The sequence below is a fragment of the Triturus cristatus genome, chromosome 6, assembly GCF_964204655.1.
Source record: "Triturus cristatus chromosome 6, aTriCri1.1, whole genome shotgun sequence".
Classification (NCBI taxonomy): domain Eukaryota; kingdom Metazoa; phylum Chordata; class Amphibia; order Caudata; family Salamandridae; genus Triturus; species Triturus cristatus.
Genome location: NC_140589.1, coordinates 282,931,822 through 282,942,533, shown reverse-complemented (window position 1 = coordinate 282,942,533; position 10,712 = coordinate 282,931,822). Strand labels below are relative to the sequence as shown.

The window sequence follows — 10,712 nt, the reverse complement described above, 5'->3', positions numbered from 1 at the left end:
CCATAGGCTGGGTTGTAACTATTATTAGTATCAGGACCCAAGAGCAGGAAGCCAATCGCACCAAAGTCATGACCATCTGACCACCCAACAAGGTACCGGGTGGTACCAGGTGGCACCTTCTCCTTTGCAGGCATTGGGGCTTTTGCATCCTTCTCTGCCATTGGCCACTGAAAAATACTTTGTCGATATGTGAAACCAATCTCCACAAAATAAAGACCAAATCCAGTTCACTTTTTTGGTTTAATAAACAGGTGCACATTCATAAATAAAACAGATCAAGGAAGCTTGATTGAATTGAAGTTACAGCCATCAATGTGCTCTAGAATAGAAAGAAAAAAAAAAAAAAGAACTATTAATTTACCAGCAAATTATACAATATTTATTGCTATAACTACAGAATATAGTCTGAGTTCCCTATGAAAAGTGTTTAGACTTCATATGTGAGGCTTATTTTTCCTTCTTTCCACTGGCAACCTAAGATATAAAACATGAAAAGATCACCCAGGTTTAACAGTGAGCTTTCTTTAATAAAAATCTTTGAAGCAGTACAAAAAATACCTTTAACATTCAAGCTGCAATCAGGGCCTATTAGTGGAACATTTTGGGGATCGCCACAGGAGGGTGATCCCCAAGCAGGGATCCACCCACTAGCCACCAAGGAGGGGGGGGAGCAGCTCCTTGGGCAAGGGCTTTGCTCCCACATTAATTTTGCCAGTGTCTGTGCCGGCACAAAGGTTCTACCACTCCGCGATCGTCAGTCTCTCAAGTAAAATGATACCTCACTTGTGTGGGTGGGCCAACTGCCTGTGACGGCCAAAACAGGGGTATAGCACCGCGAATTCTAAGCGATACATTTTTTTTTTTTTAAATATGCTTTTATTCGATTCTGCATTGGACAGCCACACAAGTGAGGTATCATTTTCTTCGAGATACCAAGGGGAATGCTAGGTGGTAGGAAATTTGATTCAGCCCGGTGATCCTACAACTTTCCCACACAAAAATGTTTAAAAAGTTGATTTCAACAAAATGTCAGGTTTGCAGGGGATTCTGGGTTGGGAAACGTTGGTGGAATCCATGCAAGCCATACCCCACAGGACTCCCCAGGATGTCTAGTTTCCAGAAATGTGTGGGTTTGGTAGGTTTCCCCAAGATGGCCGCTGAGTCAAAGCCAAAAACACAGGTCGCCCCACCGCAAAACCAGGTCGTTTTATGAGGGGTAATTTTGAAGTCTCCGCAATAGGTTTATGGGACTTTCCTGTTGTGTGTACTTGACCCACCCACACGATTGAGGTACCATTTTTATAGGGAGACTTGAGAATGTGGGGTGGGTGGGTGTTTGTGGACCCACGCAGATTCCAGAACTTTCCATTACAGAAATGAGGACTTTTTTTTACAAAGTTGAAGTTTTGCAAGGGATTCTGGGTAACAACCTGGTGAGAGCCAGACAAGTCACCCCATCCTGGATTCCCCGGAGTGTCTAGTTTTTAAACATGTATAGGTTTGCTAGGTTTCCTTAGGTGCTGGCAGAGCTAGGGTTCAAAATATACAGCTAGGCACTTTGTCCAAAATGTAACGTGGACACACATTTTTACATTGAAACTGACCCTTTTTTTGCAGTTTCCTGTTAGCGGCACTAGGCCTACCCACACAAGTGAGGTACCATTTTTATCGGGAGACTTTGGGGAATGCAGAATTGTAGAGCAACTATTACCTATTGACTTTTGGTTTATTTCTGCCTTCCAAACGCAAGGCAATGTGTAAAAAAGAAGTCACTTTGAAAAATGTCCTATAATTCACATTAGTATGGGTACCCACAATTTGAGATGTGCAAATAGCTACTGTTTCTAAACTATTTTGTTCCCATTTCAGAAATGTATAGGTGTCTTACATACCTATTGTTCACGGTTTATATTTTCCCAAATAAATTGCTGTAACCGGGTACACAAAAAACCTTTGCAAGACGCTGCTCATTTATTGGCTCTGGGTTCGCAGGGTTCTTGGTAAACCTACAAGCCCTATATATCCACACAACAAGGGTCAAGCGGATGTAACTGTATATTGGTTTAAAAAAACCTGTCATACTTAGAAAAGTAGGAGGTGAAAACGTGGGCACAAATGGCTTTTCTTCAACTTTTCCTATATTCACTGTATTAAAAAAAAAAAAAACCTTACAGATCTACACAAATGACCCCTTGCTGAATTCAGAATGGTCTACTTTCCTGAAATGTATAGCTTTTTAGGATCCATTATTGCTTTCATACCCTTTTTTACCATTAACTGGAAGGAGGTTGAAAGTAGAAAAAAAATAGCAAAAATAGGCTATGTCCCAGTAAAATGCCAAAACTGTAAAAAACAAAAGTTTGGTTTTCTGACAAAAGTCGGTCCCTGAAAGCTGGCGATTTCAGCACCACAAACCCTTTGCTGATAACATTTGCAGGGGGGGTGGGGGGGGGGGTGGATGAAGGGACTTTCATCTGCAGCTCTCCCCCCCCCCCCCCCCCCCATTTATAAAAAACAAAATAAGCTGTATTTTGGCCAATTTGAGTCCCCTCCAGGGGAACCAACAAACCCTGGGTACCTTTAAAAGACTCAAGTTTTTGAAAAAAAGGACAAATGTGGCATGGATACCTTATGTGGTCAAAAGGTTATAGGGGCCTAAGCGTGAACTACCCCAAATAGCCAAGAAAAGGCTTAGCGTGGGGGGGGAGCTAGCAGCGAAGGGGGTGAATGTAACAGTGGATGGAAGCGGGGTAGCAGAACACAGAAACGTGCCTCGGCAGCTCAGATGCGTTACCTTCGTGAGTCCTGCTTAACGTTCTGCCACAAACTGGACCGAGCCGGAGGAAACGTATCCGTGCACGTCGGGGCGATGGTCCACACTGCGGCCTGGAGAAAGCAGACACATTAAATCCAAATACGAACCAAGGCATCAACGGTCAATCATTTAATGCACAATAGGACGTAAAGAGGAAGACCGATGACCGGCACTAGTGAACAGTCTCTCCTGTGGGGTTGTACAGAGAGATCTTAAGTCATCCAGTTGCACCCGTATTTGAGGCGACAGCTCCCACAAATTCGCCTTGGACAGGTTAGAACTCTGGATTGGATTGGTGACTGGACAATCATGCCACGACAGCCACGATTGTAAAGACTTATCGCCACAGGACACAAAGGTGTATTAAGCTGAATATTTAAATGAACATTTTAAAACGAGACGCACTTGTGGGTTACCAATGACTAAACTACACTGAGTGAATTAAACTCAAGAATTTTAAGAATGCAGTGACAATGACCGGATTTAAACATGGTGTAGGTTCGGGTAATTTTTAAATGGAAAGTTTGTCACGTAAGACGCAAACTATTGTGGGATTTATGTAAATAAGTAATGAATGAACAAATAGTGAATGATGTCCATTGAAAAGTGCCGCCCGTTTCTGCCTCAGTTTACCACTTGCCACAAAAAAAAGTGGTAAAGAGGACATCGATGGAAAACACTTGTGCCCACGGTCAACGATGCTAAAAAGGTGCAGCGGCGTCCTCGCATATGCAGGCACTTTAACTGGTTTTCCCCTCACAGTACACTAGTCTGGATACATATTTTGTAGGGCGATTGCAGAAGTATCCCCCCCCCCCCCCCCAAAAAAAAACCACCCAAGTACAACTTTTAACTCGCGCCAGCAAATTAGGGTCTCTTTAAAAGACCTCTACAAAGTGGCTTAATAAATTGACGCACGCTGTTGATGTGGCGAGAGTGCAGCCCTTTGTATAAACAAGTCAGAACTTAAAATGTTACCATTATTATACTAAATGTTCTGGTGCCATCTAGTGCCCAATGTTTATATGTCTACTGAAGCCTTGCTATCAAAATCAGGTCTCCAGCCAGCACCAGCCATGAAAGGGAACGAGCACGTGCCTAGCTAGCAGTCTGACGTGCAAGCATTTATGTGCGTTAAATCTGGATTTATAAGGCGGCAACTGCTTTACGTGGGTGAATCTAAGTGATAAAGCAGGCCACACACCAAACTCAGTTTCAGGTTAACTCTAAAAATGAGGGTTGGCTTCAATCCAGCAGCGCCCTGGATTAAACAAACACATCGTTGAGGCAATTTGCCATCAGTACTTGAAGTGTAAAGCAGTGCAGGCACTCTCCCTTTCGAATGAAAGAAGTGCGGGTACTCCATTCCGGATAGCATCTGCCCATCCAGTAACCTTGCAGGCCAAGCTTTAATATGTGCCCACTTTATTTATCCACGTGTGCACTTCGTTTCTTGGATTATCCGATATTCTGAACAGGGCTCCGCAGCAAGGACATTCTAAATGCCAACACACGCCTCGTCGGGGTAGTGAGCGCTATATAAAATGTGATTTACAAGTAACCTTTATGGGGCGAAGGCGCTCCGCGGACAAACCAAAGCTCTTCTCCAGATAACTGAGGGTATTCGCTTCACAGCCTAAAAGGCCTACAACGTATTTTCGATAGTGTTCATTACCACACGTCTTCAGCTTTAAACTGCTGCAAATAACAGGTGCTGGTCATAAACTATTAAATTGCACTCAATTTAGCACCCCAAAATGGCAGGCCGAGATGGCCTTGACGGGATTTTAGGCACGTGATCTGCACCAGAAGCGAAGTGGCATTGCACAGGCACCCTTGTGAATGCATGGAAAGACTTACATACAGCTCCAAGTCCCAACAAACTAGGACTCCATTTCAAATGCACTCAGGGAATAAGCACTGTAGATCTTTGTATAGCATGAAGCTTCCCGAGTCTGCATTAGATAGAGTGCACCAGGGGCGCTTTGATATTACAGAAGGGGCTGCAAACGCTTCGTCTATGATATTGATAGCACAGGGACACGTAGCACCAGCGCAGTCTTTAGAGAGTTCCTCATTTTCAAGGGGCATGACCCCATGCAAATGAAGAAATAACTTTGCCTATGCAGCCACGCACTATTGAGGCCAACAGGCTCTTAGGAGGCAGAATGTGTGCCCCCACCCTTCTCCCCCGTAGCCCTCAGGAGGGGAGGGAACAGGGTGGACCCATGGAACACAGACAGCCCCCCCCCACCACCCGCAGGAAGGTACTTTAACTCACTACGCCCACCTGGATGGGGTTTTTGTGCCCACTTTAAAATGCATATAGCCGCTGCCTACACAGAAGATGTCGGACGGGCTTATAAACAGACAATCTGTAGTTCACTGAATGCGCTTCCTCCAGGCCACACATGTTGGCAGCTACCCTTGGGTCAGTGCATTCATGAATGGGGCGCGCTATCCCAGCAGGCACTAGATGCACTTTTTTAAAGCTACACCTTGACTCAAACTCACACAATGGGCCCTATATAGAAAACGGTCCTTAAAAGACTGAGGTGCGCAAGGTCGAAGGCAAAGACAAAGCCCTGAAGTGGTAGCTGGGATCTGACAGCACAAGTGTAATGTTACCAGGTCATGGTGTAGTATTCTTTAGAGGCGTCCTCACCTTTCCCAAATCGGTGCAAGATTGGGGCAGTTACGATCAATAGAGGTTGTTCCAAATCCTGGGTGCATGGGCGGAGACGGCCTGCTGAGTTGCTGTTATTCATTTATAAATATTTCTGCAACTGCAAAAGGTGCCCTGGAGACTGTTTAAAGCACGGGGTGCAGAACATTCTTCCACGATAAGCTGCAGGGAGGATCACAGGCAGACAGTTTGAAGGGGATGAAATTCCAGCACTCACCTAGCCTTTGTTTATCCGGGATGCAGCGCCGCGAGCAGAGCTGGTCAGCCAATGGGAGGTTGGAGCTGCAGATCACCACGCTGCAGTGAAAGTAGATCTGGGAGGAGGAAAGGAGGCACAAAATGCAACTTAAACCCAAGACCAAGTCACATTAGCGTACCGTGCAAAAGGTTTACAAAATGGAAGAACAGCCAATTGAACAATGCAGAAAGCACATCAACGCAACGGCTATGCTGGCTGGATATCCAATACCAGCCCCTGCGGCCATCAAGGAGTGTAGCAAGACTCCAGTAGGCATCAGGAAGGAGAGGCATCCATTCTAACCTCCCCACGAATTTAATGAACTGTCATTTATTTAGGGTTGACTTCTTGGTGCATTATGTACTAGGTTTTTTGCTTGCAGGGCCCTATGTGGGGTGTAGCTCAATCTGAATACAAGAACATTGCATGTTGAGCAGAGATGTCATTCAACAGCATGAACGACTTACACTGGCACCGTCACTCTCATAGCCCGTTACTTTAGACAGAGCTAAAGAGTGACAATGAGAGCACACACAAGAGATAAACAGTAAGAGCAAGTGAAGGCAAGGGGAAGCTGCAGGGACTGTGCAAGCAAGAATGAAAGCAAAACGTGTAAAATATGGCACCTGGCCTGAATAGCGTCTCCCATGCCATCTCTGCAATAAAAAAGGGATTACAGCCCCGCGGGCCACTGACCAGATAGGAGAACTTAGCCTACACAGACCACGAGTAACCTGAACAGACCAAGTGAACGTAAAAGGCTACGTTAGAGAACCATACAGAATTGGCTGGTGGTCATTCACCAGGACTCACAACAAGAGCCATGAAAAAATAGCAAGCAATTTACTGTTAGTTTCGGCCATAAGCTGAACACAAAAAGCCAGGAGGTGTCCTGGCACCAAGCCCACCAGGAAGGAATACCAGGTCAAAGAATCCCCCAAAACAAGCTCCAGGAACTAACAGTGTTGAATACTTGGTCTCGATAGAAGGCCTACATTGCTAGATGAAAGAAAGCAACACACCAGAGAGTCCTAAACCGACTATGGACAAGCATGAAGCGGGAAACCATCGGTATGTAGCAAAGGTTGACAAGGTTGAGTGGTCCACACCGGGAAACCAACAAATGTGCACAACCTCTTCACATATTAGTTTTATTGTTGCATACTAAATTCCAGCGGCATCATCTGTTTCGCTGTAGGTTGGATTTATTCCAATTATTCTCAGCTTAAGTTACAAGTAAAACCTACTCTTCACTATACCCCACCCAGATGCATGATTCACAGTTCTTCGGAAGAGGTCTAGATCTAACAACCTCTAGAAAACAAACCACAAAATACTCCAGACCAGACATAGAACCTTTATCACATTGAGCCGGAGAAAAGCAAGGCCACGGAATACGGCCCATCATGGTTCTTTGTAAAGAGCCACAAAACACAGACTAACCACAAACCAGAACTGAAGAGTAAAAAGGTACAAATGTTCCCCACTTGGTACACTATGGGAATCCATATCCCATAACCATTTATCAACCAAGTCTCATAATTCATTCAACTACTGGATGTGATCAATTAGTATTACTCCCTAGCCTCAAAAGTACACCAGCGAGATCACTTTTCTTGGGCTAAAGGTGGATACTCAAACTTACTTTAAAAATAAGGAGTACTTACTCCAATTGCACAATCCTTTGCTTACTCCCTTTTCACAATAACGTGACAATCTGCTTAATACCGCAATGAAGAAACTAGCACCCAGCCTGCCCCACTGCAGACCATCACTAGAACAGTTAGACAGCATTTTTAATTAACATGAACCCCAAATGTTGTAATATTAACATAGAACATGTTATATGAAGGAAAAAAGAAAAATGAAAAGGCACGCCACAAGGTTCGGCTTAACTGCCATACACAAACTTATCACTCATAACCCGCACGAAATTAAATCAAGTGTACCTTCCTAATACCACATCTGCCAACATTAAAAAATAAAAATCCATATGAAATAGTGCTAAATTTAATACTTACAAATATAAATTAGTCTACATTTTTTTTAAATTATAAACAAGCCATTTAAAATTTGGATTTAAACATTAAAGATTAAATTACTTTTATTTAAATCTATACAATACTTTTAATTGATGCATAAGGACATTTATTTTTTACTTTAGGTGGGGGGGGGGGGGTTTAAGTTAATTTAAACTTCAGAAAAATAATTTTAATGTAGTATTTAAAGACTGAATTCCAAATCAAGCTAGTGTTAAAGCATTATTTGTTCTATTTAAAATAAAGTTAGCAATATCTAAACATTTACAATCTTTTTCAAGTTAAATACCTTTTGTACTTTTTCCTATACTCTATTGGGAGACTCTGCAGTATGGGCAAAAATCTCAATTCGTTAAAGGGAAAACAAAAAACAAAAAAGCTTATCAAACTTGGAAAAAGTTAGTAATTTGTTAAATACTATTGTAACCCAATTTTATACATTTTTAAATAAAGAAAAACACTGCACCATAACAATTTTGAAAGAAAGGTTTAATTAAATTAACATTTCCCCAATTTTAAATTAATAGATTCCTATTAAATATTTTTCAATCCTAACATTAAGTGGACAGCATTAATTTATTACCAAAATATAATTATCTTTAATCTGAAATCCAAAGGATGTTAAAATATTTTATAGTTTATATAGTAGGGGTAGATATGCAGTAACACAATTATACTTATTAATATTTAACCTTTTTGAATAAATCTACATTAATTCCTATGGAGTTCGATTTCAGTCCCTAACCTCCATTATTTCCTATGGGAGCTTGTTGCAGTATCAGTGGGGGACCATGTGTGTGGTTCAAGACTAACTACTAGTTGGCAGTAGTAACTTGCACTCACATTTGGATCCATCCCCTTTAACAGGGTGTGGAGACATCCAAGTCTACTCATCTGTGAATAGCTACAGTAGTAAAGTTACTCAAAAGAGCAGGAGTAAATTTACCGGTGTACATTACGGACTAGTGAAAGTTCACTTTCTAAACAGCCCCTCAAGTGTAATTCACAGTTCTCTTGCAAACCTGGTACTTTCAAATCAGAGCCAAGAGTCGGTTTCTCTAAAGCAGGGAAACATAACAGAAGACAGCTACAAAAAAGTATCTTATTGTGGTGAACCAAGTCAAATCTATTTGATGACCCTGTGGTCAGAGGGAATTCGAAGAAACCCCAGTAATCAAACCGGTCTCCATTCAAACAAAGGCTAGTCTGAAACCTGCTCAGATGTCATGAGGGGATCTGAGGCAAACAAATGGGACCCTCCAGCATTTGAAGAGGGTCCACTGGTACCCCCATATCGCACATATTTAGCCCCCTCCCCCCCCCCCCCCCCCGCTATTCAGGGGCCTTTGTTACATCCCTGGAGAGGAGTTACATCCCTGGAGAGGATCCGCCTCATGTACAAACGCTTGCCACGCTAACAGTTCGTACAATGAGGTCCTCCTCAGCTTACATTCCAACACCAGAGAGATCACGGAACATGCATCAGTGTAGAAAGAAGCCGAACAAAATAATTTGCATAAAGGCTTTGTGATAAAAATCGTGATCAGAGAAAATGGATGAAATACAAATGACTTGAGCAACCAGGGACCATGACCTCTGTGAGGCAAAGAACAGCAAAGAGTCAATCCGAAAGTGTGAAATATTCAACTGTAGCAGACGTCCAATGAGAGAAAGTGTGCGTGTGCTAAACTTGTGCAGCAAAAGCGCCATTCCCAACAAAGTTAAAGTTGTAACATTGAAACTACTCTCCCCTCCCCCCGGAAAGAAAGGGTACTAGAAAAAGTAAAGTAGGTGGGGGAAATTGAATCAGAACAGCACGTCTTATCTTCTATATCGAAAAACAAAGATGACTCACACTCCCTCCCCAGATTGTAGAAAACAATCTATTTGGACTAAGCACTCCAAAGGCTATAGTTAGACCGATAAAGAACAAACCAGATCGGTTTCTAGAGTCAACCAAAAAAAGAACAGAAGATTCAGAATCCCTCTAGACATCCAAGTCAATCATAAGTTGTAAAGCACCCAAGATCAGGTATATATTTAAGGGGCACGTTCATCTTTGGTTGGCGCTGCAATAACATGCTTTTTTCAACTCAATGGTACTCATTTTAAACATCAGAATAATGAAGGTCTAAGTGGACTCGCCAGAATACAAACCGGTTACCAAGAGGTCAAACACACTCATGGAACAGACGCATTAGTCCACTGAGCTTCACCCGTTAGAGCAGCATCCAACGGGACAGACCACTCCAGGGAGAGGTCAGGAATTTAGGCCCTTTGGCCAATGGAGGGCTAGAACGTTTCATTAATTTTCCAAAGGCTAGCACAGTTGACTATTTCAGGAAGGACTGCGATATGGAAGCGGGACAAAGTGGTGATGAGCACCCTTCCTCTATACATTGAAATTTATTTCACAAATCTGGTTTGCTCAATTTATGATACAGCTTGCATTACGATAGGGTAACCTCAGTCTTGTATAGGTGAATGTTAATAAATGGAGAACTGAATGATGTAGCATCTATCCTCTACGGAATACCTTTTGGATGCAGTGGCACACTTCAAAAATATCCCCAACTGGTGAACAAGAGGCAAAACATACCAGACCTTAAAGAACAGCACATTGGAAGCAGCTTTATTACAAGAGGTCTTCACAATGCCATGGATGCTGTATTGTGCGCCCTCCGGGCCAGGTTAACTTCCCCATGCAATTTTTTTTGAACAAATAAAAAAAACAATCTTAGTCCAGCGAAACTCACCGTGCCCTGTGGGATTTGCCTGAAGGTAAACATCTTCATTTGAAATCTCTTAAAGTGGCTCGGAATACGCACTCTCGAATCCACAGCAACTGGGTGGAAGACAGTTTTGTAATCATCGGCGGCATTTTCACAGCTTAAAAAGGAGGGAAAACACTCTGAACAGGAGAAGGCAACAATA

The 10,712-nt window shown here is 42.7% G+C and overlaps 1 protein-coding gene across 1 annotated transcript in view; it reads right to left on the bottom strand.

Annotated features, from left to right (window-relative positions):
• Positions 1–221: 221 nt before the first annotated feature.
• LOC146816765 (uncharacterized) overlaps positions 222–10,712 on the bottom strand; it is a 132,149-nt gene continuing 121,658 nt past the window's right edge. The window contains exons 19-22 of the mRNA XM_085610640.1: positions 10,535–10,667; positions 5,719–5,815; positions 2,795–2,886; positions 222–319 (exon numbers count right to left, since the gene is read on the bottom strand). Of these exons, the coding sequence (XP_085466766.1) occupies positions 2,810–2,886; positions 5,719–5,815; positions 10,535–10,667 (307 nt within the window). The 3' untranslated portion in view covers positions 222–319; positions 2,795–2,809. The remainder of the gene's footprint in view (positions 320–2,794; positions 2,887–5,718; positions 5,816–10,534; positions 10,668–10,712) is intronic.